At 38.5% G+C, this 27722-nt stretch overlaps 1 protein-coding gene across 2 annotated transcripts in view; it reads left to right on the forward strand.

Annotated features, from left to right (window-relative positions):
• Nucleotides 1-3550: 3550 nt before the first annotated feature.
• Nucleotides 3551-27722, forward strand: part of UBR2 (ubiquitin protein ligase E3 component n-recognin 2) — a 57752-nt gene continuing 33580 nt past the window's right edge. The window contains exons 1-11 of one of the 2 annotated variants that reach the window (XM_017811686.1): nt 3551-3713; nt 8876-9135; nt 12065-12143; nt 13794-13907; nt 16702-16829; nt 17781-17919; nt 19553-19615; nt 20851-20971; nt 23520-23627; nt 25081-25169; nt 25843-25941. In XM_017811686.1, coding sequence (XP_017667175.1) covers nt 3636-3713; nt 8876-9135; nt 12065-12143; nt 13794-13907; nt 16702-16829; nt 17781-17919; nt 19553-19615; nt 20851-20971; nt 23520-23627; nt 25081-25169; nt 25843-25941 — 1278 coding nt within the window. In that variant the 5' untranslated portion in view covers nt 3551-3635. Of the gene's footprint in view, nt 3714-8875; nt 9136-12064; nt 12144-13793; nt 13908-16701; nt 16830-17780; nt 17920-19552; nt 19616-20850; nt 20972-23519; nt 23628-25080; nt 25170-25842; nt 25942-26015; nt 26115-27722 lie in introns of both variants that reach the window. The other variant, XM_017811685.1, reaches the window with a different exon arrangement.

Here is a 27722-nt window from a genome sequence, read left to right on the forward strand (position 1 = left end):
GCTGGGGGGAAGAAGCAAGAAGGGGGAACATTTGGAATAATGACATATGTCTTCCCAAGTAACCATTACGTGTGATGGAGCCCTGCTTTCCTGGGGATGGCTGAACGCCTGACTGCCCATGGGAAGCAGTGAATTAATTCCTTGGTTTTCTTTGTTTGTGCGCATGGCTTTTGCTTTCCCTATTAAACTGTCTTTATCTGAACCCATTTATCTAGCTTTTACCTCCCTGATTGTGCTAGTGGGGGAGCGAGTGAGTCGCAGTGTGGGGCTTGACTGGTGGCTGGTGTTAAACCACAACACATATTTACATTGTGTTCTTAATGGATGCAGCATTTATTAAAAATACTGGACCTCGATTTAGTTAATTGATCCCCAGTCAAAGTACCAAATTTGGTTACTTTTTATTTTCTTTTTTTTTTCTTTTAATGGCAGAGGCAAGCAGTGCTTAAACAAAGTCAGGAGGTGAAATAGATATAAATGACATATGCATCTTTCATAACCATAGTCTGTAGCATTCTGTGGGCTATCTTGTGTGTTTGAAAGCAAAGTGAGATCCAGAAACCTCTCAGCTAGAGCAGAAAAATGCTATAAAGATTTAATATTAACCTTGCTGAAACATTAAATTATCTAAATTTCTTTTTTTCAGTTTCTATCTGATAATAAACCTAGGAAGAGTTAGACTTTTTGGCAGAAGATAAAGACAGTCTCCTCAACCTTAATTATTATTCCTGAATTTGAATAATATCTTTGCTTATGAAGTTAATGGCACAGGCTAAAAGTTACAGAAAATTCTACCACGAGTTGTAAAAAAAGATACCCAGGAAGTTGTTATGCTCATATTGAAATAATGGCTTTGCAGTCTAATTTCTGTTTGGGTTGCCCACTTCTCTAAGGTAAAATAAGATGCCTTTCACATTGCTAAATCCCAGAATTTTTCTAACGTTTTCTTCATGCAGCCCAGAAAGAGAAACAATTAAGTCATACAGCCATCTTTCACCCTGTGCCGTGTTCCAAAGAAGCGCTGTGTTCTGTATTCTTTAGGCATCAACAGTGCATGAATGAGAAGCAGCGTGGGCTTTACTTATCTTCTGAGGAATATATAATTATTTTCTGTGTTTTAAGAACAATTAGTTAAAAAGTGACAAACGAGATAAAAATGAATACAGTAAAAATATGTATACCTGTACATATAAGTACCCTGTATATAGTAAGGGTACATACAAAAGGAAATTATCCTTATTCTTAGAATATTAGAAGGCGAAATTAATATTCTCTATCCTTTTACCATTCCGTGATTCCCTCATAGCACAGGCTAACCCCACCTTTTTTCAGTTCTTGCAATGAGTCTTTCCAGAAGTATGTGTGTTTCCATCATCTCAGAATTCCCCAAAACTCCCAAACCCAGTGTGTAAGTCAATGCGATGATTTATAAACCCTTGAGGTTTCATAAACAAGTGCTTACATGGTGTGAGTAACACAGGAGTGCAGGGTGCTGCCCTTTGATGCACTGAGCGTTCAATCTCCCTGAGAGTAGCCAGGAGATGGCACACAGCCCATCGCCCTTTTTATATCAATGTATGGCCATAGATGTTTTGTTACTGCTTGGACAGATATAAGGTATCTCCCTTGGGAAGCCCAATATGTAAATTATTGTTTGAGGGGAGAATGAGGAGAAGGAAGAAAAAAGGAGATGAAAAAGGGAAAAAGCAACTATGCAACTCACTATGAGAATGCAAAATTGTTAAGGAATATAAGACAAGAAGTGGAACTCGCTTTCAATGCAGAGTTTTGCTGTAACTTAGTACTATTTGGCAAAGGTAACATTTATGGCCGCCTTTGGCTAGTACTGCAGGGAGTTATAATTTGGTTTGTCTTTCCTGCCTCTTTATTCCTCTCCCATGCATTGTCTAGTTTTCGAAGTGTAAATTCTCTGGAGCAGAGACTTCCTCAACAGAATTTGTTGGGGTAGGCTCCTGCTGGGTGGGTCTTTATCCCAGCCGTGAAGGCTGACAGGGGATGCGAGGTGGAAATGGTATTTAGTTTGTGCATGACACTTAGGTCCACACAGAAGTTGCCAGCAAGCAAAGGAAGGTGTGTTTTTAAACCTCAGCATGGCTCCAGCAGCCAGCACTCAGGTGCCCCATGGCTGCACACATGGTCAGACACGTCTGCTTGGTTTGGGCTCAGCTGTAATTACAGAGGTGCAAGGGAAGCCCGTGGGTATTGCAGTGGTACAACAGGTTTTCGGAAAGGCCTTATAAGATGCCAAGCCTGTATGAGCTGAAATGGAGTTAGAGAGGATGACTGCTGGGTTTGTTGGTGGTGACTTGTTTTAAGTCACCTGGATTCCTACTTGGGTGAGGAAGTGACGCTACAGCTTGGGTGGCCCTCTGGGAGCCAGGGCAGGGGCTTGTCTGAGCAACAAGATTTATAGCTTTTGGTATTTAGTTACATTTGTCCTAAAGCTGTAGTTGCCAGATTCTTGTAATTTACTGATTTATTTTCTTTACACCTGCGCACAGGGCACAGGGGCCTCCCGGGAAGCCCTTGCCACCCCCTCACCCACGGGCAGTGCTGACACAGGCGCTTCAGTTGTGGGAGGCACCCGGCTTTGCCAGCTGGACCAAAGGTGCCCCCAGTCCCAGGCATTGCTTTGCAGTGGGGGAGGCTAGGGGACAACAAGCTGGGGGGCCTGGTGTACAACAAGCTATCCACAAGCCAGCAGTGTGCCCCTCTGGCCAGGAAGGCCAGTGGTATCCTGGGATGCATTAGGAAGAACATTGCCAGCAAGTTGAGGAAGGTGATCCGTCCCTCTACTCAGTCCTAGTGAGGCCTCACCTCGAGTACTGTATCCAGTTCTGGGCTCCTCAGTACAAGAGGGACATGGAGCTCCTGGAGCCGGTCCAGCAGAGGGCTATGAAGATGATTAAGGGCCTGGAGCATCCATCATGAGGAAGGGCTGAGGAGATGGGCCTGTTCAGCCTCAAGAGAAGATGACTGAGAAGGGACCTCATCAATGTCTCTACATTATCTGAAGGGAGGGTGCCAGGCTCTTCTCAGTGGTACTAAGCAATAGGACAAGAGGCAACAGGGAGAAACTGATGCACAGGAAGTTCCACTTGAACATGAGGAAGAACTTCTTTACTGTATGGGTGGCCAAGCACTGGAACAGATTGCCCAGAGAGGTTGTGGAGTCTCCCTCACCGGAGATACTCAGTAACTGCCTGGATGCAATCCTGTGCCATGTGCTCTAGGATGCCCCTGCTTGAGCAGGGAGGTTGGCCCAGATGACTCACAGTGGACTTTTTCAGCCTGACTTCTGTGATTCTGTGAGGCGAGCGGGGCAGGCGGTCCCGCTCAGGGTGGGCGCCGCGTCCCGCAGCCCCCAGAACGCGGGGCAGGACCGCGGCCCCCAGAACGCGGGGCAGGACCGCGGCCCCCAGAACGCGGGGCAGGACTGCAGCCCCCAGAACGCGGGGCAGGACTGCAGCCCCCAGAACGCGGCGCGGCGGGCGGTGACGCGGGGGGCGGGGCGGAAGTGTGTGTTCCCCGGGCTGGGCGGCCGCCCGGGCCCCGTTCCGGCTGTCCCGGCCTCGGCCTCGGCGGAGCGGGGCAGGGGCAGCAGCGAGGAGAAGATGGCGGCGGAGCTGGAGGCGGAGGTGCAGGCCATTGACAAGAGCCTGCTGGAGTGCTCCGCCGAGGAGATCGCCGTGGTGAGGCGGCGGGCCCGGCGCGGGGAGGGAGCGGGGGCTCGGAGGCCGCAGGAGGCACCGGCCTTGGGGGGGCCGTTCCCGGGGCCGGGGCGAGGCCGCTCCCGGGGGCGAGCAGGCTCTCCGAGGGGGGGTGTCCCTGCCCAGGCTGGCTGTGCGGGCACCCTCGGCTGGAAGCGGCGTCCCACTGTGCCCTTAGCCCGCTGTTGTCGCCAGCGTCGCTATTGCAGCAGCCGAAATCCATGGCAGCGAGCAGCCAGCTTTTCCTGTTGTGCCGGCTGGCGCAGGTGGCTCCCTGGAAGCTGCCTGGCCGTGGCCATTCCCTGCCAGGGCAGCCGGGCATCTCGCCCCTTCCTTCACCTCTTCCTCAAGTTCCTTTCCTCTGCCTCCTTTGCTGCCCTTTCTCCTCTCTCGGCCGGAGATTCTCCTCCCTTGCTGTTAATTCAGATGCACGTCTGACCCCAAATAGGCTTTACAGCGTTGAAAAGTCATTACAGGATTCTTCCTTCCTTCCCCCCCCCCCCCCCCCCCCCCAGCTATTTAAGACACAGTTCTGGCAAAATCTTGAAGTAGTTAATCTTAGGACCATTAGAACGGGGTGTCTGTAGAGAAAATGTTAGTAAAATCAGTGTAGCATTTCATGGAATCATAGAATATGCTGAGTTGGAAGCAATCTACTTCTGTTGATATACTTTTCCTGCTTTTACAAGGAGTAGTTGAAAGGGAAGAGAAGCGCAGTCTCAAGGGTAAAGTTTTCAGAGAAACTTTTGTTTCTGGCACAAATGTCTGTTCATATAGACGCTTGTGCATTTGAGGAACTGGACGTAGATATTAAAATACAGAGACTGCTCATGTGCATATCTGTAGGCTAAAACCCTGAAGAGCTGTCTGTGTGTATTTCAATGGGAATTACATTGGCTGCTTTCCAAATGAAAATAAAAGACTGTTATAATTCAGATTATCCTCAGATTATGCTGGTATATCTACAGTGCAGACAAAGGTATGATTAGATGAGCAAATGTGCACAGTTAGCTATATCCTAGCTAGTTTAGCTCCACGATTAGTCTTCCTTCCCAAACCAAATAATTCCATCAAGCATTTATAAAGTAGTCCAAATTAAGCCCAAACTACCTTGCCTGTGTGAATAGCAGATGTTTTTTTGGGTCACACTGTAGTTAAACCAAAGCCAAATGTGCACCAAGTGGAATACATTTAGGAATTCACTCTAGTTTCAAGGGCCAGCTTAAATATAGTCAGTTCTTTCTCATTTTTATTCTGTCGTCACCAGCACAAGCTCCAATTCTGAGATCTATCACTCAAATCTGTGATGTGGTTTTAACATTGTTTTTCTGCCTCCTTTGCTGATTGCATTACTTACCTGATAGCCCACTGTTAACAAAACAATACCAGCCCCAAGCAGTAGTCGCAGCACTTAAGGCTTTAGTTTTTCCTTGCAACAACTTAATGATAAACTTCCAAAGAACAGCGATCAAAAAATGCATTATTTGTAACAGAACATGACGCTACATTGCAAGGATTTATTTGTGTAGCTAAGAAAAAAATGAATTGTTCCTTGTAGCTTTTGAATCAGCGACCTGAGTTTTTTGTGGCTTATTTGTATTATATGTTTTGTTCTGCTAGTATCTCTTACGTAGAAATACTATGATACTCGTGGATTTAATAGAAAAGCTGATGGACCATTAGGTATTTACTTACGTAAAATGTTGTTTGATTAGTGCTTTTTGGTTTGTTTTTTTTTTTCTGGGGCAGTTAAAAATTGCTGCAGGACAGTAAGTCTGAGGAGGGAGGAAGTGAGGAGGAATACACTTCCCTTTTTAATGAAAACCTCTCTTCTCTCGAGTAGAACATTACCTTTTCTTGCATGTGACTTCAGGCTAGAAGACAGACAAATAAATAATAATTGAAAACTTGCCTAACTGCAAAATGCTTTTGTTAAAGAACAAATTCCAAAGTTTTGAGTAGTTTTTCTGGAGTTCAGTGTTTCTCAGGTGACGATTTAGAAAGGCAGTGCAACATAGGTGGGCATATGTATTTATTTCTCTTAATGGTTTTATATGCACAACAGCACTGTGAGTTGCCTTGCTGGTAGCTCTTGGAGTGCCATCTGTTTCCTTGTCCTAGTAGCCTGGATTTCCTTCTAATATTATTTCGGCCAGGTTCTGATTTTCAAAACTGTATGCTTAGTTATGCGTATGGAACTGGTCCACAAAGCGATTTGAGTGTGATGACGTTCAGTGTTGCCACACCTAACTTTCAGACACTACTCCCAGAATTTTTGGGATGGGAAAGCCATTTACTCGAGGAACAAGAATTTTCTCTGGCTAGGTATGTGTCTGAGCTTGTAGTGCAGCTAATATGCACTGTGTTATTTTCTAGATGGAAATTAGTAATGTACCGCTGAATTAAAAGGCTGAAGTTAAAGATATTTTGCTGAAAAAAATAACTAGTATATGCCAAAAAAACTAATCTAAAAATGAACTTAGTAAATGGAAGTCATAGAAAAAACTAAGTCAGTGCTAGTGTGATTGGGTCAGTTCCTGGTGGTAGTAGATATTTGGCACAACTGATGAAAGTTGGGGAAAAGATTAATGAACTGGGGGAAAAAAGTCAAATTCTTAGTAATGAAAACTTTACGGTTTTTTTTCCACTTTTTTTTTCTGTGTGGAGTTCCCAGAATCCTGGTGGAAATGGTGAGATTATCTAGAAGTAAACTTCTAGATTGTTGCCTGTGGCTTTTTGGCAACCTTTTCCCATGTATTTCCTGGGAAAAAATCTGGGCTTTGACCTTCAAGCTGGATGAATATAGAAAGATTTAGCAGATCAATTATGATTTTAGGAAGTCAAACTTAGGAAAAGAGAAGTGAGGAAAGCACCCTGACAAATTAGGGTTTTTTTAACTATGGAGTTCTACTTGAGAAAATGTACCTAGTAATTGAAAATAGTATATTAAAGCAAAGGCAAAAATTCAGCCACTCTGCAATGGCACAGATGCTCTGCTGACTCTGTGTGTCTGTATCCTGAAGAACTTACTACCACTGTGTTGTCTCAAACATAAGTTCTTTAGAGTAAGTTATAAATAATTCAGAGTAAATCAAGCAGTAACACTGGATCACTAAACCCATTTATTTTGGTATAATTAATTCTTGGTTTTCATGTACAGTTTTAGGTTGATTCTGAATTCTTTTCCTAAAGTTGCTAGGGGGCATCTGCTTGTCATATTTAAAATGAGAAATGGCACACTAAGGCTGTTTATGTAACACAGGATTTAATCAGTGGACACTTGCAGTATGTGCTTACTCCCATTTGTTTATTATAAAAACCTTGCTGTGTTAATTTACATTTTAAACCTTTCTAAATTTGTAATCCACAAGGCAGAAATAAAACAAATGTTGTCATAGAGGATTTTTTTTTTACTCTGTGTGTGTATACAAGGGAAAAAGAAACTAGGAGGAGCTGTGAGTTTTCCAGTGGCTTAGGGCAGTTCAGTAGTTTGATGCCTTTTAAAAACTGTCAACATTGGTTTTGTACAATTGATTGACTAAGAGACTTGTGGTGGATTGACCCTGGCTGGACCCTGGGTGCCAACCAAAGCCACTCTCACTCCCCTCTTCAGCTGGACTTATGGGTCAAGATAAGGACAGCAGAGGTCACTCACCAGTTACTGTCATGGGCAAAACAGTCTCATCACCAGTCAAGTCAGAGTAAGGTTATAACTAAGGTTATCTTAGTAACACCTTTCCCCCATTCCTTCCTTCTTCCCAGGCTCAACTTCATCCACTTTTTCCCTACCTTCTCCCACCCAGCAGTGCAGGGGGACTGGGAATGAGGGTTGTGGTCAGTTCACAAGTTGTTTCTGTCACTCCTTCCTCCTCAGGGGGAAGACTACTCACACTCTTTCCCTTCTCCAGTGTGGGGTCCCTCCCACGGGAGACAGTCCTCCACAAACTTTTCCAGCATGAGTCCTTTTCCATGGGGGGAAGTTCTTCATTTCCAGTACCCTGTGGGGTCACAAGTCCTGCCAGCAAACCTGCTCCAGCATGGGCTCCACTCTCATGGGTTCACAGGTCCTGCCAGGAGCCTGCTCCAATGTTGGCTTCCCATGGGGTCACAGCCTCCTTTGGGCATCAGCTGCTTTGATGTGTGGTCCCTCAGGGGCTGCAGGTGGATATCAGCTCCACCACAGATCTCCATGCTCTGGAGGGGCACAGCTGCCTCACCATGGCCTTCCCCATGGGCTGCAGGGCAATCTCTGGTGCCTGGAGCACCTCCTCTGCCTCCTTATGTACTGACCTTGGGGTCTGCAGAGCTGTTGCTTTCCCATATTCCTGCTCACATCTCCTAGCTGCTATTGCTCTTTCCCGCCTCCCCCTGCCTTAAATATGTCATCGCAGAAGTACTGCCACCATCTCGGATGGGCTCAGCCTTGGCCAGCGGTGGGTCCATCTTGGAGCCGTCTGGTGTTGGCTCTGTTGGACATGAGGGAAGCCACCCCTGTAGCTCCCTTGCTAACAAAACCTTGCCACACAAACTCAGTGCAAGAATTCATGGATCTAGCATCACACTTGAACTAGGAATTCCGATAAGTTATTTTGGAACTAGGAGAAACCAAAACTCCCTCATTTTCACAGGTAATTTGTTGAAATTAAGTGAGAAATGGACTCTTACCTGATGCTGTGTTTGTTATTCTTCATGTACTGTTTGTCTCTGTCTGTTCCTTGCCAACTGAGGCTTCTGCTGATCCTCTGTATCCCCAAATGGCAGCATCTGTCTGCACTCCAGAGAAATGCAACCAAAACAGTCAAGGCCATATCCCAAAAGTCACTGCTAATGTTGGGACATTTTACTGGTTGTGCATCCTGGAAGAAAATTTTTATGATTTTTTTTCTCTTAAATTCTGTATTTTTGAAAAGAATTTTGTATGTGATAAGGATAAAATGTGCAAGCAGGGAAACAAATTATTCCTTTCCCAATGCCTGCCTTTTGCGATCATCTAGATTTAACATTTTGAAGGAAGCATGGCTTTCTAGTTTTGCAATGCCGTTTTAGATTTTTGATTTAGAAATAAAATAATCCAGATGGATATAACTATGTTCGGTATTTTTATTAATGAAGAATTTGTGTTCTCATTCCTTTTAATTTAAAAGAAATGGCTGCAAGCAAACGACCTTCAGAAAGAAGTATACCAGCACCTGGCCTATTATGTACCAAAAATTTACTGCAGGGGTCCTAACCCTGCCCCTCAGAGAGAAGACATGCTGGCACAACATGTTTTGCTGGGACCAATGGAATGGTATCTCTGTGGAGAAGATCCTGCGTTTGGTTTTCCGAAGCTGGAGCAAGCAAACAAACCTTCCCATCTCTGTGGTCGCGTTTTTAAAGTGGGAGAGCCTACATACTCTTGCAGGTAGCTCAACTTAACATTGTGAAGTCATGGAACGTTTTTCAGTAAGAATATACTGTCTTAATGAAAAGTTAGTACCCCAAATGTATTTTTAAAGTAACCTTGCAGTGTTTCATTCGAGTGGGATCGGGGGAAAATTAACACACTACAGATTTGTAAATGGAAAAATATTAATTAGTGTAATGTAGAGTGTTTTCTGTACAAAACAACTGGAAGGTTAAGAAAGTAGTTGGGGTGACCTGTCAGCATGATTTAAGGGCATTAATCACAAGTAAGTGGGCAGGTGTATGTGCATGTATTTTGGGTGTTTAATATCAGCTGTTAATGTCAATGATGTATTTTAGACTCTTTCCATGACCTGTTAAACCAATCCATTGGATGCTAAAACAGGCATACCAGCTTCTAGTTCCTTCCCTACCTCTAGCTCTGGATCCCTCTAAAAATACTTTTATTGAGAGAGAACAGGAAGTTACTGACCAACTACAAGTATTTAAAAACATCTTCAGTTTTAAGCCATTGTATTACTAGCTGTAGGTTTGTTTTCATCTTCTCTTTTCTGAACTGTTTGTAGGTTAAGTTTAGTTTGTACCCTCTCTGTCATAGATTTCTCCCATTTTCTATGGTTTCTACCATTCACTGGGATGCTTGAACACTTGATGGGGTGATGTGGGGGGGAATGTCTCTTATTTCGCAGATTTATTTGTCTGTGTTTCCATCCCCTTTGTTTACAAGGGCAGAATGATTGTGGAAGAATTCTATCTTCTAGTGCTCTCATCTTCTAGAAACATAATATCTAACTGGCCTTTTGGGTTTGAAAATGTTTTGAGACCTCTTTATCCTGGATGAGATAAAACTGATGGGTACTTTAGATACTTTTGACCACTAAGAAAACTCCATCTCCTCTCAGCTGTGCTTAAGTTCTTCCTTCACCCTGTGAAAAAATAGAGAAATCTGGGTAGAGAGGGGTAAGACTATGAGAGGCTATAAACAGAGTTTCCACAGTTACTTCAGGACTTTTTCATGAAATCTAGTCCCAAAGAACTAAAAATCCAAACTTCAGAGCTAGTATTTTAATACAAGTCAAATTGCATTACAACCTAGAAGTAGCATGTTAATGATCAAATACTGTTCGTATGGACTAATGAAAACTTTGGGAATTCTGTAATTTTCTTCTAAACACTTGCTTTTTCAAGACCAGCAACTCAATATGTAAAGTATTTCCTTGATAATGCTGTCAGATATGATGAAAACATAAAATAATTCAATCCATTGGTAGAATTCAGAGAATGAGTGAATGTGCTGTTCGTACCCAGGGTCTCTGTTTAAGGAGAGAAGTTATATAAATACAGCAGATCATAATGTCATTCAGGTTAAAAAGGGTGTCTGGATAGGCCAGCTTGTCCAGTCTTCTGCTCAAGTCACAGTCAGCAGTGAGTACAGACTTATTTTTTGCTGTTGTGGCTATCAGGATGGAATCTCTGTCATCTTCTTTCAATCAGGAAACATTTGTTTCCTATTGTGTGTTAACTTATAGCTGGTAATGAAGAGTAATGAGAGTTTAATTTAAGCTTTTGTGGAATACAGCAAAGAATTGTTTTTCGAGTCCACAAAATACATTAAAAGCAGTGTATTTTCTGTCCAGTTGTGCAGCTTACAGGTCTGCCTCTGCTTTAGGTGTAAGCACACTTACTTCTTTGGGAAATTACTTGGCAAATAGTACTGACTTGGTAAGTACACTGCCACAAGTTTACCGTTCTGAAGAATCAACACCCCGTATTGCAGAACTGATCTCCCAAATCCTGTAGGCACATTGTTGCATTAAGGGGGTTTCTAATATTTTTTTTTAATTTTTAAAATTTTATATATATGTATATATATATAAAAGTTTTTAAAATAAAAAATAATGACATAAACATAAACTATACTAAAGCTGAAAGACCTTTGTATAAGTTTGCTTTGACATTTTCACCTTCAGTAGCTCCTCTGGATAAAAACAAATGCGAAAATGGTGCTTTTTGCATAATAAGTCATGGTTGCCTGATTATCTTTCCATCATTTATTTGATTAAATGGAATGAAAAGAATTTCTGATAACATTTCATGTGATCTCTGGTGTTTTCTTTTAAACAAAATAAGTTGTTTCTCTGAATTCTTGTTTTGATAATAATCATCATAAGAAAGATGTTCTCTTGGTAGTTATTTTTACATTGCAAGACCTGACTCCTTTCATCTTGAGGTGCCTTGAAGTCAGTTGCACTACATAAGTTCATGTATTTTCAGTGGTTTTTTCAGGAGTACAGTTAAATGTAATGCATAATTGTCTCTTTTATTTGTTTGCCCACTTTCGCTAGAAATATTGCTTCTGTCTAATAGTTCAGTGCTTGTAGACAGGACCTTATTTTGGTCTCTGATCTCCTGGTTGAGGAAATTGCGTTCTCACACCTCTTCAGTGAGCTTGTAAGGCTAAACTTGGAAGCAGAGGTTTGATCTAATCTGTTGTGTGCTGTTTTTCTTTCCAGTGTTCAGTGAAAAAATGTCTTCTCTGATTGCTGGAGATCATTAATGCTTGTACTGTGTACTTGAGAGAACATGCTTGGGTTTATCCTGTTTGCCTGTCCTGTGTTATGTAATTCATCTGTTTACTTATATACTTATCTCACCTCCTGAAGGCAATGTCTATATTACCCAACTAGACATACTACCCACACGATATTTTAAAGCCACTTCTGTTGTAAGAACAGATTTTTTTTTTTCTAGTTTATTTGTTTCCCTCTCTTTGGAAGCCATCACTTCACTCTTTCAGAATAATATATACGTTAGTCAGAAGGTTCATATTGGTGATATTTGAAAATTACCTGTTGTAAAATGTATAAATGAAGGCAAAACCAAATGTTTAATGCTTTTTTTGTTCTTTCTGTTGTTGCTGTTTTCAGAGACTGTGCAGTTGACCCAACTTGTGTGTTATGCATGGAGTGCTTTCTTGGAAGTATTCATAGAGAGCACAGATACAGGGTTAGTAATACTGCTGGAATATATGACATAGCCATTAGTAATTTTGTATGTATATGAAACTCCTTGTTCCGAGTTTAAGAATGTATACTTAATTTCAAAATGTTGCATGAATACAAAATTTGAAATTATGTCTGCAGTAATCTTACAAGAATTGTAGGGTTTTGATCTGAGTGTAAGTTCTGGAAGTTAACATTTTAAAATACAGAGCAATTAAAATTTATGCATGACCGTTAAGTTTACAAATTTTTGGTTTTTTAACACATGCCTTTTTAGTGAATTTTACAGCATCAGAGTTAGCTTTCAACTTGCTTTGGCTTTTTTGTTTCTCTATTTTTTAAAGCTATTGAAAAACCTTTATTAAGAAGCCACTTCTGTTTAAAACTTTTTCTTTAAACATCTGAATTGTTATTGAATTATGTACAATACCAGGACCTCTATTTGTTTTTAAATGTAAAGTTAGAATAGAAAACTAAAGCTGCAGGTGCTGTTTATTTTAGTGATATACTACTATTCGTAGTACAGATTAGTTAAAAACCCCCATACAAAGTCAAGAAGTCCTTGATGTGTTTTTAAACTAAGAAGTTAAGTGAAAATTACCAGTGCAGCTTTTCTGTAAATCTGTTTTTGACAATACTGCACTGCTGTTAATGTGAATTTGATCACTGCCTGCTTACACTGAGCACTAGGATTCAGAAAAAAACCCGAGTACAACAGCTTGTCTCAAAAAACCTAGCTAGATTTGCTGGTATCATATCACTTGTATGTAGGTTTTTAGTGTGCAAGCCTAGTGAATTAACAAGTCTAGGTAACATCAAAAAGTGCAAGCAAATGTTCTTTTAAATATTGATTTAATATTGTTGATACTGTAGAAGGTACCTGTATGTATAGAATATACCAGTATGTCAAAAATAGAGGAAAGAAGAATTCTTCTGTAAATCAGTTAATAGTTGTGATCCAAAAAGAGTATTATTATTACACTTATTAACTTGAGGTGGTCTTAGCTTTAAAATAAAATTTATTTATTTACAATAATAAATATACACTATTTTATATATTTATATCTTATGTATATTGACATATACGTAATATATAAACATGTATATTTTATATATTATAATGATAATGATTGTTTTATTATTTATTATAAAACAGTGTAAATATATCATTACAATTTTCAAATACTTTTTTCCCTGCTTACTAAAACTTAAATGAACAATTTAAGTTTTGGCTCTCAGTTCCTTTAGCATAAAGCCCATCTTTTACTTACTGTGTAATAGCACTGTGTGAAATGATTTAGCTTCGTTCAAATTAAAAGTGTGAGAATTGGGAATAGTACAGGTACCATTGCAAGTAATAGATTCAGAAAATCTGAAAACCAGGAAAAATCCATAGCCTTCAGAATGGAGGTGCTTGAAGGTGTTTTGTTGTTTAGGTTTTTTTTCTTTTGACATAGGCACGCTGATGAAGTAGGCAAGCTTTCAGCTGTCACAGAAGTAGACATGGTTTCACTGCTATTTTAACAGGGTACTGTCTAAAGCTATCAGGTGTTGTGATCATGCTTTTGTAGTTTAGCTGTGACTAGTCCTTTCTTAATGTGCATATATGTATATACACATTCACATGAACTGCTTTGTTTTTAAATAATTTTAGATGACAACATCAGGTGGAGGAGGTTTCTGTGACTGTGGTGATACAGAAGCTTGGAAGGAAGGTCCTTACTGTCAAAAGCATGAACTTAACACTTCAGAGACTGCAGAAGAAGAGGTAATTACAAGAGAGGCATCATGTTTCAAAACATGAACTGAGTATATGTATGTGTATATATATAAATCCTTCATATGAGGTTATTTTTAGTCTTGTTTACTATGCATAAGAGATGATAGGAACTCTACTCTTTGAGCCACACTGTTAGACAAAAATTAATGTCTAACTTAAGAAGTTAATTAGAATTATGTTTTCTACTTAAAGGCTTCATTTTGTATGTTCTTGGTCATTTGTGCAGCTTTAGTTCTGCTTTGTTTTTCTCTATACTCTGACAGACGAAGGGATTCTGCCACATGCAGAAAATATCTATGTGTAATCATGTGCACCAAGAAGCCAAATTAAGCTATCTGTGCAACATATGTTCTGATTCTTACTAAAGTACACAGATTTTTAAAACCAAAGTAACTTGCTGTTACGGGAAAGTCGTAATGGAGATGTAAGACAGAGGCCTCTAAAAGCTTTTTTGGTATGGAGAAGGTAAATAGAGAATGTATCTTCACCACAGAATCATAGAATAACAACTTGGACATATTAAATGCAAAAAGACATGCCACTTCTTACAGTATGAATTCAAGCTGTTGGACTAACTGTTGCAAAAAAACCATTGTTGTTAAAAGTTTATATATATTAAAAAGGAAATTTGTCATGGTTATGGAGGGAAAAATTATCAATGGCCATTTAAAATCTCAGATACCATCTTTGGTGTATGAAGTATTAGTGTCTTAAGTTACTGGAGACTAGGAAGCATTCTGTCTTCTGCTTATACTATTTGTAACTTATTACATCTGAGGAGTGAATGTGGCTAATTGGGCTTCTGGTCTAGCCACTCACATGTGTTCTTACATAGTATAATTGCTGTGAGATTTTTCTATAGGGAAAATATAAGGCAAAGTTTTCAGTAATTTTGCTTATCTGATGGTTTAAATGAAGCAACTGTAATGTATTTTCAGTGATAGTGGTCCTTCTAAAGTCTGTTCTCACTATCTCAAGCCTAAGACTCCAACACTGCTGCTGGACTCACTGCTTGGTCTACGTGCCAGCTTACATTAATTGGCAGCCTTAGGAAACTCTTGTTCTGAAATCTTGGGTGCACTGCAACTTCTGTGTCCAAAGATACTCACACAGTGAGTGTGACAGAAAAATTAAGGTACCACTCAGCCTTTGTATTTCTTCCCCATGAGCAACACGGATTGAGATCTCTTATGTTATGCAGTTGTGCTTGAGGTAAACTAAGGATCATTTGTTGAGCATTATTGGAGCCTATTTTCTACCTTGCCCAGATACATGTCTTTGTTGAAAGTGCTGGGAATGGAGGGAGTACTGCTGATTATGGTTTGCTTTTGCTTTTGGTGGCTGATAGTTCTCCATACTCTATATAAAATTTTAAATGAAGGGAAAAAAAAAAGAGGAATGGTAATTGTTAGCTGTCCTGTAAAGTTTCCAGATATTCCTAAAGAGTCTTGGGGGATGGGGGATAACCTTTACTAGTACAGGTGAATTGCTGACTGTTAAGAGCCTCCTGTAGATAATGCAGACATAAGTTCTGAAAAGATTATTGTGGCCATTTTTATAAACATAAGCTGTAGTGAAACAGAGAATTTGGTATTAGGTAATCTTAAAACAGAAATCGGGCCACTGTTAAATATTTTAGTTGGCTAACAGTTACATATACTTCAAAATACCAAATGATGAATTGAGTCTATGACCCAATGTATAGCATATGTCCAGGTGGCCTGCAGGGCATGCAATGTTCCCTTTCAAGCTTGTAGAAGAGGAACTAGTTGTTCTCAAAAATTTGAAATAGTAGAAGACAAGTCCCTTCAGAGAAGAGGTTTTAGTGTTTTTTATTCACAATCCTTGATATGGATTGGAGGGAAATGGCAGTGGTACCAGCACTACTACTTCATTCAGAGTTGGCAGTGGTTCTCATTTGCTGCTCCAAAAAGCAGTCCATTCGACTTGGCAGACTGAGGCAGCACTCCTCTTCCTCCCCTTCCTCATTTCTGTTCCTCCACCTGCAGCAGCAGCCATTCTGCTCTGGCACAGAGAGGAGGACGAGTTTGTAGTGACTACAGCAGTTGTTAAATGGAGAGCACAGAACGGGCACTAATGGATGCATGGTCCACAGCCAAAAGGAGAGCAGCTCTCTGTGAGCAAGACTGAGATGTGGACTGATCATTATGAAACACCTCGTTACATTTCAGCATTTAATTATTTATATACCACAGCATATAAGAGACATGCATCATAAATCATGATGCCAGTGTGCTGCATGTTGTATAAGCTGGGATGGATAAGACTGGTGCCTTTAAATAATAGGACAGTAGATGAATGGTCATTTGTATTCTGCAGTTTTCTAATATTGTTAAGTGGAACAAAAGATACAGTGATTTGAAATCATGTTTTCAAAGGCATAGCAGAAGAAACAGATTTTATACAGCTTAGGTTAAAACTTTTTCAGAAGAAGTATCTTGGAAGGTGTGCTGGAGTGAGAACAGGGAGAGTGAAAACAGAAATGTGTGTAAATGTCAGCGTGTGAAAATGTCTCCGTAAATCAAAGACAAGTTAGCACTCAGGTGTTGTTGTCAGATTAGAGCTTAGGCGATTATCAGTGTAGAACTGGAAAAAGGAAACAGGATGATTATTGACTCTGTTCCTTTCAAATGAAAAGTCATTTAAAGAAAGACATCATTAAAAATGCTTACATCATCTTTGATAAAACAGGGCTGCAAATCTGAGAGTTCGTTTTGAATGTTATTTAATTTCTCATTTGCTATCTATATTTATTTTCCAGGATCCTCTTGTGCATTTACCTGAAGATATGGTAGCTAGAGCTTATAATATTTTTGCCATCACATTTAAATATGCAGTAGATATATTGACATGGGAAAAGGAAAATGAATTGCCTGGACTAGAAATGATGTAAGTATCATATTTGTCTTCTGCCTTTTAAAGACTTGCAGATATTTACAGTTGAAAGTGCAAATTCTGATTTTAAGTATCTTTTCTGCCTTTCCTAAAATTGTCAGAAGTATTTTGCAGACAATGGGCTACAATAGTTGTAATACATTTGTATTTCTCATAGTTTTTACTTTTGTGATTGTAAAGCATATTTCTCTTCATAGCAATGATGGGACAATTTCTTTCTCATATGTTAATTTTCTTAGTATTGAAAAGGGTCTTCTGATCAAAGTTACTGAAATTCTGGTGACAAAAGTATTTTGTACTTCTTACAAATTTTGAAGTGTTACAGAATGCTTAAGTGTATTGTGGCATCATAGCTCTTATGGATTAAGATCTTGTGACATCTTGTTAGTATCTGCTTTTACTTTGTGTTTTATGAGCAAGAATGCTGTGTAAATAAATGATATGAATCAACAGATTGAACTGAATCTGTGAGCTTAATAAGTTGTCGTTTGAGGACTGTGGAGTTTGGTTTTTTAAGAGACTGCCAAGTTTTTGTTGTCTAATAGACCTTTACGCAATGTCAGAAAAACAGGTGTGGCAAAATAATGCCAAGACTGCTGAAATCTCTAAGAAGCTATGGGGCAACGTAATGAGCACAGCTGCACTGGAAGGAAATGCATTCTCTTTAGTAGGAAACTGTCAATTCATAATCAACAAATGTTCAAAAATAAAACTCAGACTGAAATATTTTCTTGAGATTTTGCTAATTTTGGACTTAGTTCTGCAGGAAAGATGCACATTCCTATAGAGGACAGGAGTTACCCTTTTCAAATAATTTGTTGAGATATGTTCCAGTATAGCAAAGGAAGCCCAGGCTTGGGTTGTCTGGTGGAAAACTTTGTTAAACTAGAAGATTTTTAAAATTACATTGCTTTGAATGATATAAATTCAATCCTTGCTTTGAAGTGAGAAGAGTGACACTTACTACTGTATGCTGTTTAATGATGAAGTCCATACCTACGAACAAGTTATTTATACTCTTCAGAAGGCTGTCAACTGCACACAGAAGGAAGCCATTGGTTTTGCAACAACAGTAGATAGAGATGTAAGTAAATTAATTGCTAGAACTTTTAATTACCTTGCCCTAATGTTTATTTTATATGACTACAGTTTGTTTTCCCAAAACATGTGGTTACTGTGATTGAACCCTATGTGTCACACCACCCTTAAATGTCTTGACTCATTGGCCAATCCAAACCAGACCTGACACTGAATATATGTTTCAGTGTAAATGTTTTCCCGTAAGTCTTGTAAGTGTAGGTAGCAGGGTGTTTCTCGCTCCTCTGTCAAGGACAGGCAGCAGCTTTGGCCCATCCCTTACTGTACACTGGGGAGCTGACATTGAAAGAGCCCCTATATATGCTCCAAGTGTAGGAAATGCTTCTCAGAGTAACACCAGTTAACTGTGAGGGTTAAAATCCGTAATTGAATGCTTTTGTTCTGGTGCTTATGGAACTGTTTGTGGGGTTTTGTTTTATTAATTTAATTTAATTTTTCATAATTTTCAGATTGTAATGGCAGGAAGAGGTGAAGCATTTCATACAGTATAAAGAAAGAACAATGAGTTTAGAATCACTATATGCTGAATATAATTTTAACTAGTACGTTGATTTCAGAAGTTGTGTTTGTATTGTGGCTCCTGTGTATTTTTTTAAGAAAAGGATGCTTTGTAGGACAACTGCATCTTGTTATTTGTGCAATGAGCCTATATGCAGTTGCCATGAAAATGAGTGTCCTTTTTTCTTGGTTTGTTGCCTTGTGCTTTTTTTTGGGGGGGTGGTGTGAGGAGGAAATCTCTTACAAAATGGCAATATGAATGTCATTTTGGGTGCTTAAAGTGCTTCAAGAAGGTCAGTGGAGAAGGAAATATAACCACTTTATATTACTGACCACTGAACTAGATTTTGGTTTTGTATTATCAGTACTTTATTTTTTTTGTGATACTGGTAACCAAAAGATTCCCTAAATATGTGCTGACCTCATACTGTGCATCATAGGATGCACTTAGTTTTTTTTCCCTGCTGTTGATCCTGTCCTACTTTTAAATACGTACAGGAACGCATATATACATGTGCATGTATGTGAAAGAAATGAGAATATTATGCCTGAAGCAGTGGTTTGTCATCAGGCCAGATCTAAAATATCAGTAAGCTGTTCTGTGTATAATACACTATAAATTCAATCAACTATCTATGTTGATGTGTGTATTGACAGTACAGAAAGACTGAAAAGTTTCCTTTTGAAATAAGGAAAGTGCTTTAGTTGTATGTTTAAAAGACCATTAGCTTTAATATCTGCTTTTTAAAGGGCACTGAAATGTCTGAAATATCTTCAAATTCTACCAAAACCGGTTGATGCATTCATACTAGGGATAAGTTTTCAGTATTTTAAAATTTAAAAGTATGATGATTACATCTTAAAAGCAGTGCCATACACAGAAAATTTAGTATGACAGATGACTGCATATAATTTTATTTTCTTTCATAAAGTACAGGATGCGTTTTGGAAATCCAAGTATGTAACATATACGGTACTTTAACAGTGAAAATAGCATGAAAGGAGGAGTGGTTAATGTGCATCTGAAACTTTTACTGTGTGTTTCATATAAATGTAAAACACAGCATTGGAACTTTTTGTTTTGAGGCTGGTGGTAATGTTATGTCTTTATGAATTCACAGGGGCGTAGGTCTGTTCGATATGGAGACTTCCAGTACTGCGACCAAGCAAAATCAGTAATAGTGGTAAGTAATGGTGGTAAGTGATATTATCCACTGGTTTGCCTCATCGTAAGCAAAAAGAGGCTTTGCTACACAGTTTTCTGATGCTGTTATCGTAATGAATCTTTATATTTTAATAATACAGAATGTCAGAGATACGACTTAAAATATGCACAGTAGGGGTATCAAAATACAGATTTATGTTTGGGTTTTTTTTTTTCTTTTTTTTTTCCTAGCATGGCCTACCTTGCACCCAAAATAATTTTCTAAAAAGAAGTGGTAGACAACTTTTTTCTTCAGAAAACAGAATGTGATCAGGAACTTTAAATGTAATCTTATAGAATTACATGCCAGTTCAGATCAGTGAAGTTAAACTACTTCAGTTTTTTTCCTATAGAATGAAGTTGTGTCTTTCAAAGCCACAATTATGGAAATTGTTACGGATTGAATCCCAGATGAATTGTGAAACTACAAATACAATTTCATTTTGCTTTTCAGCATTTATACATGTATATATATTAATAATATCTCTATGTTGCAAGGTTCCTCCATGTAAGAATATGGGAATAATGTTTTCTGTTTAATTTTTCCTAAACTGCTGCAGTGCACTGCTTCATCACATGTAATAAATTGTTTATGTATAATACTGCTACCACTGAAAAACAAATGCTGCAACTGGATTTACTGATCTTAAATGATTTAAGGTATTTTGAAAGAATTAGCCTATTTTTAAAGATAAAGTTGTGCAATATTTTAGACTTAGTGCCCATGCAGTCAAAGCACAAATGGCTCTTATGTGTAACATCTAACTATTATGGTTTCTAACACAGGGATGAGGGTAAATACTTCCTTTCTTGTTCTAACCCAGTGTGTTTAATTTGTATTTTTGAGAACAGTCAGTTTCCTTGGTGGGCTGCTGTGTGACTTGCATGTCATGTTGTGAAGAACAAACACGTATGGCAGTCTCAGGTTGTGTGTGGGATTGCTTATCAGTAACATGCAGCAGATCAGTGTGTATATTGATAAGAGGCCAAGGGTGGAAAATGGATTGACCTACATATGTTGATATTGCATAATAAGGTCCTTCAAATATTAATAGAGTAAACAAAGTTCAGGCTTTTTGGTTTTTTTATAATCACAATATGTATTAATATTATAAATTATTGAAATTAATCATAGGAATGCTGTGTTTCTGTATAGAAATGTATGCCAGTCCTCACATAAATATGCATTGCCTCCTTTTTCCTTTTCTTTTTAAGAGAAATACCAGTCGCCAGACAAAGCCATTGAAAGTACAAGTTATGCATTCATCTATTGTTGCCCATCAGAGCTTTGGTCTGAAGCTCCTAACTTGGCTTGGAAGTGTTATTGGATATTCAGGTGGGCAAACTTGAACTTTTTTGAGTAAGAGAATATTTATGACACAAGCTGATTTTCTGAAGCAATTTTGTCCACTTAGTGCAGATATGTAATGTATAAGGCAAAGCTATTAATAACTTGTCAGACTTCATTCTATTTTCTCTTGCTGGAGTGCTGTTCTGAATTCTAACTTCCATGTGAAAGTGCTACCAGTCTTAGGTAGTCTTTTCTGTTTAGTTGCTGTTGAACAGAAGCTGAGACTTGCTGTCAGATGCAATATGCCAAAAAGCTATTTTTCGGTCCCCGCATTTTTAAATGAATGCAGTAAGCTGAAAATAACCTGTCTGATTAGATAAAACAAAATTATTCAGAAGTAATTTGATGAATGATGATGAAAGTGATTGCTTCAGATTTTTTGCTAAGTAGAACAACAGAGAAAATGCAAGGATGTGTGGAGGGTTTTGGTAAGTATAGAAACCAACAAAGCATTAATCAGATTTTTGAAAGTTTTCTTAAAGGAATCAAGATGCACTGTATCAGTTCTTATGGAACTGCTCTGTGCTTGTTTTGACTTGATTCTTCCTTTGTCCTGGTAAATCTCAAGGTTGTGAAGGTATGGGGTATGAGGGGAAATAAAAGGAAAAGTGTCAAACTGCTGATATGTAGAAATGTAGATACAGTCCCACATGCATTTTATGTTCTATGCATCTGAAAATGTTAGCAAGAAGTATTAGGAAAGCACATGCAGCTGTAATATTGCATACATGTTCTGCATAGGTGCAAGATTTCTTCAGAGACCATATCTTTTATTAGAGTGTTAACTGGAAGGCTAGTCAAGATTTTAGGCACAGGGCCTCTAGTATGTTCTTGTTTTTGTAAGATAAGTAGTTTATGTTTGTAGAAGTTGATTTTTACATATACATAAATCAAACATTTGAACAAAAGTTATGGTTGCAGTTTGTTCAACTATTTGCCAATGTTGCTGGCAAACAATAGGTATTAAAAGAAAGGAGTTATGAAGATATTTGATTTCTAAGATAAATTTTCCTTTTGGTGAAACATGGAGGCAGGCACTGTCTTTCTAATTTTTTTTAAGCCCAGTTTTGTGCCATGTCATTTGTGCCAGGTGACACAGTCACTAATTTTCAGCATTAAATGACAGTTGCAAAAAAGTAACTTGAATATGTTAATGATGTCTCAAATTACAGAAGAAAGTATTGAATTTAGTTTGACTTGTGCGTGTAGTGTTTCTGAAGTTTGAAGAGTTCACCTCATTAAATGCTGTGTTCTTTATGATTCAGAAGAGCCAAAAAGCATGTTTGATGGTAAACAGCACACATAAATTCTGTGTGTGTGACCTGTGCCCTCAAGTACTTGAACCGCCTTACACATCTTGGGACGCAGGCTTGTAATGTACTCCTGAGCCTGGATTTTTTTTAGCTTTTTAACAAACACACCCAAACAACTAAATTCTGCTCAATCTTCTCTAACATGGGATGATAGAGTTGCACTGCTTAAGTGGTTACACTTACATGTCCCTGAACACAGGGCGATAGCAAGTAAGGGGTCTCCTGCTGTGCCACGGAATTAGGTTGGATGATTACTGTGAAAGGATTCTTGTCATGAAAAAAAGGGAAAAAAACCTTTCTGTGGAACTTCATCAGAAGTTTGACTTCTACATCCTTCCTAGCAAATGTCAGTTCTTCAGGAATAAGTGTTTTATAATTGTTGAACAATGCAGTGGTTTCCCTTAATTTGTTATCTTCTATAACACTAGTTGGAATTGAACTCGGTAAGGCAAAAGGGAATAACCCCAAACTGCTCTAGGGGTTCTCAGACTACAGAACTGTACCATGGTATGGTATACACAGCACTAAGCCACTGCCCACTCTACCTAAGAAGCTGAGAAGGCCAAGCAGCATGTGGAAATAAGGGCTCTGTAAGCCACATAGTTCTTAGGGAATATGCATTATCTGCAGTACAAAGCCAGGTTGAATGTTCTTAATGTGAGCATGTCTGGGTTGTTCTCTGTTGCAGATGCAGGCTCGTCTGCAAGCATATAATAACTTACATGTTTATATAGTAACAATTATTACTGCTTTCTGTTAGAAAAAATATGTAGAGAAGATTTGAAATGATAGCAGCTCCTAAGTGTAAACAAAAAACTCATATATGAGTAATTTCATTTATGAATTATATTTTCCTTTTGATAGGGCACTAAACAGGAAAATAAAACCTAGAAAATTAGCCTCCTATATAACTCTTTTTTATATAATAGTAAGTCAACAGCACTTTTAAGGAAACACGTTTTTATTTGATAACTTTGAAACAGATCATTGTGTTTGGCAATTTTCACAATGTTCCTTATGTTCCATAAAAGGCTAGTGTGACACTTGCAAGGTATGAAATGTTCGTGTGTCTATCAGCAAAATGTGAGTGGTGTTACTCACTTGTCAGGAAAAAGAAGGATGTGTGATAACTTCTGTGTTTTATGAAAATTTCAGTATGTCAAAATAACGTATGTTTGTGTTTAAGCTGTAACTAACTCGTATCATTTCTCTTCATTAAGATGGCCTTCGTCGAATATTGTGTCAGGTTGGTTTACAAGAAGGGCCAGATGGTGAAAATTCCTCTCTTGTGGATAAGTTGATGCTGTATGATTCTAAACTGTGGAAAGGTGAGTTTTCTCAAACTTCTGGAAAATGCTAAAGATTGCTGTGCATAAGTTTTCCCTTTGCTATATCTGCTAATGTTTAATCAGTTTTACTGGGGTGTATTGTAGATAAATTTGGCTGATTTGTTATAATCCATCTGTCCCTTCATGATACACTCCCAAGTATATTTAAGAGAAGAACATAGACCATTTGGAGATGAGGTCGGTTTTAGATCTAATTTTTCAAAGTGGTCTGAAATGAAGGCTGACTTGAATATGCAGATGACAGTGATAGTTAAGGGAAACTGAGTGAAAAATAGAGCATTTTGGGGTTTGTCTGCCTTATAGGATCTCAGCATCTGTATCATATCTACCAAAATGCCTCTTTTTAAGAAATAGGGCAGTGGTTTTCTGCTTTGACTTGTGTTTGTGTTCGTGAGGTATTTTTAAGTGTTCTGAGAACATTCAGTGAAAACTCCTGTGCTGTTATATTACAGCCCTTGAAAATTGAAAAGCCTGACTGATAAAATGGGATTGGCTAGAAAAGTTGTAATTTTGAGGAAGGGGAGGTAGTGAATTTCTTTTTCCTCGTGGATTCTGTGTCTGTTTTGGTATGTCTGTCTCGGGAATTTCTTGGAGTAGGAATAAAATAAGTAAAAAGTAAAGTTAGTAGTGTATGTAATATGGAGAAAATTATTATTTTAGGTTTTGTTTCTCTAATCCCTTTGTCTTGAGAATGAATTCCTGACACTGCACATTTTGTGAGTTGAAAGATACTACTTTTGTGGAGCATTACAACATTTTAAACACAGATTTTGTTAGGATAATGTCTTTCATGGAAGAAGGAGTAACTCTTGCATTTCTATTTCAACATTAGTGTTTCTCTACTTTTTCTTGTATTCATTCCATAATTCCTCTGCATTAAGGAAGTAGTGTAATAGCTTTTGACTTAAAAGTGACCTACAGAAGGAAATAGTGCATATGTGCATTTGTGTCCATGCTACATACAGACAAATCGCACTCGTATTGATAGTATCTTCTGGGATTCTGTTCAGACAGACTAGAAATTCAGAGACAGATAAGCTGCTTATTTTATGGAGATGTTCATAACTAGCAAAATTTATTGCACACTTGTCATAATAGTGTGCTCTTCTTTTCCCCGGGCCATCCAAATCCCCTGTTTATCCTGAGGAGGAACAAAGTTCTGTTCTTGCTTTGCTGACTTCACTTATATTTGAAGATTTATGTTCCCATTCAACAGTGTTATCTTATACAGGAGCAATAAATAATGCCTCTTGAAGAATTTTGGTTTATGTATTCTTCATCCTTTGCTACCACCTGACAGACTTAATCAAAGCAGCTTCTACTCTGAAATGAACACTTGCCTCATTCTGTAGATGCTTACTTTTCTAAATGTTTCCATAATATGTTGATAGAATATAGTAACATGCAATATTTCATTCATTTTTCTTGACAGGAGCTAGAAGTGTGTATCACCAGTTATTCATGAGCAGTCTGCTTATGGATTTGAAGTACAAGAAACTTTTTGCTATCCGCTTTGCAAGAGTAAGTATCTTTCTTAAAAAGAGCCATTAAATGCCTAAACTGTCCAGTGAAGAGAGTTTAGTTAGCATACAGTATTTCAAATGAACTGTTACCCGATTTTTTTCCCTGTTTTTGGAAGTGAGAAGTTGAAATGAAATGCTGACAACTTTATTTTAAGTCTTCAAAATTTAGTTATAATGGCATCTCATCTCTTGGGAAGGAAGTGAACTTTCAGACTTCCCAATACTAAAGCGGTTTAGATGTTTTTGTCTTCACCATCAACTGTGCAGGCTATCACTTCTTAAGAGCTAATCGCTTCCCAGTGTTGAGGTGTAAGCCGTTACAGTACTGCTCAGAAACAGTGCTTACATTTAGTTATGCTGATTAGTATTTCTGCAGTAACTAGTATTTGAAATGCTTTAAATCAGCACTGCAAAATTCTGCTCACTCTCCTGCAGACAAATAATTTTTTTGAGCAGAAAATAAAATGCTAGCCTTTATTGTGAAAATGAGAGTGAGTAGATCTCACATGTGAGCAGATTAAGTTGTCATATTCTTTGTACAGAATATCCATATAATAATCCTTAAGAGCTACTCTTCCCTTTATCATGGCATTAGAGTTTCCCAGAGCAGACATTTAAATTAAAAAATCAGGTCAGTGTGGATTAGAGGTGAATCTCCCCTTGTTGTTTAGAATTACCGGCAGTTGCAGAGAGATTATATGGAGGATGATCACGAACGGGCAGTATCGGTGGCTGCTCTGTCTGTCCAACTCTTCACTGTACCTACTCTGGTGAGTAGTGCCTGTCTTTCTTTTAAAAACTGATAGTTGGCACTCCTTGCCTTTTTTTGCCTCCTTCTTAATAGAACTATGAGCGATTGCAGAGTGATTTTATGAAAGATGACCACGACAGAGAGTTCTCAATTGCTGACCTCTCGATACAGATATTCACAGTGCCTTCTCTTGTAAGTACTAAAAGACCAAAAAAGGAAATCTTTATTTGTTAAAAGCCACTCAAGGTTCATAAATCAAGGCTTCAGATTTCTTTAATGTTACTGTGGAAATGCAGAGCAGTCAGACTGTTTACATACATTGCTATGGGTTTAGAAGTTAAAGCATTGCAGAGTTTGAGTCTAGCTTCCCAGAGTGAGCTGGGTGTTTTTGGTTTTTCTTTTTATGTTTTACTTTTTTTAGAAAGGTACTTTCATGTTTATTTAGAAACACACACACATAACATTTAAATTCCTCATCATACTGAGCCACAGTTACTGTTTGTAGAAATCTGTATTGTGGTTTGCATATCATGGTTTCAGAGCACCATTCTGGTGCAGTTTTATAAATGATCCACTTTATGTTTTCCAATCTACACAAGAGCAAGCAAGAATTGTCTCATGATATTCCCTGCTTCCTTTGGTACTTCGAGACTCAGACAATGCCAGCTTTTAGGTTTCTAGGTAATTTTTGTTGCAGTGCTTCAAGCACTGTGACTTCTCCCAGCTCTGCTGGTCTTTCACCAGCTTAGGCTTGTTTGGGAAGCTTTTTTTTCCCTTGCTCCAGTCTCCAAATAAGTCTGTCTTTGCTTGTATTATGAATTAGACAAATTAAACTGTGGCTCTGTACTGGAAATAAAAGCCTGATTTTCATACCCAGAATTGTTTAAAAAATCAATGGTTCTGAATCCTCCCAAATTTAATCAGCTTAATTGAACTCTAAAATTCAATAGTAGCATGGCAGTCACAATGCTGAGAAAAGTTGTTCTTCAGTCTCCTAGTGGCAGATGTTATTCCTGGGAATTCAGTAGGACCTCAGGATTTTGTTCCCATGGTTCAGGACAATAATATGTTGCCTCTTTTAATGTTGGTGCTTTCAGTAAGAGTTATTCAGACTTAGACTTAACAAACTAGTATTATTCAGGTGGTTATTGGTAGTATTTTTTCCTTTGGCAGATGGGGTGGTACAGTATGTGAATAAATACATATTTTTTAAAAAAGTAGTTTCAAACATTTCCTGAAGCGGAATGATTGCAATGTCCCTTTTACATGAGTTCTATTTTAAAAGCATGCAAAAAAAGTAAAGCAAATGGTTTTTTACTCTTTTGAGAGAATGACAGAATAGACTGATGAAATGAAAGTAGTTATGATAAGTTCCTATCATATGAATTAAGTATTATTTTTATATGTTTAGAGCCATTCATTCTTAAGTAAGTTGAAGAATGTAAACCACCCCACTGCCCTCCAGTAACATGTTCAAAATGGTATTAGTACTTTAACTGAGGTTTTTTGGCTTGAGGGTGGATGGGCAGCTGTGTTGGTGATGACTTTTTTGGGGGAAATGTTAATCACTAGATTTTTTTGTTCCCCCTGCAGTATCATTTTAGAAACTATTTCCAAGTATTGTTAGCAACTGTAGAACCCAGAAACTCTAGCCAAGAACCGCAGTGTCATCGGGGTAGAACAAAGTGGCCAGTCTTCTACAAGCTACCAGCCAGATCCAAGAATTGCAAGGCTCACCCCATTTAACCTGGAGAACCAACAGAATGAGCGAGTTCTGGAAATGTTCACAAGTAGGAGCAG

The sequence above is a fragment of the Lepidothrix coronata genome, unplaced genomic scaffold (genome assembly GCF_001604755.1).
Source record: "Lepidothrix coronata isolate B3197 unplaced genomic scaffold, Lepidothrix_coronata-1.0 Scaffold33, whole genome shotgun sequence".
NCBI lineage: Eukaryota > Metazoa > Chordata > Aves > Passeriformes > Pipridae > Lepidothrix > Lepidothrix coronata.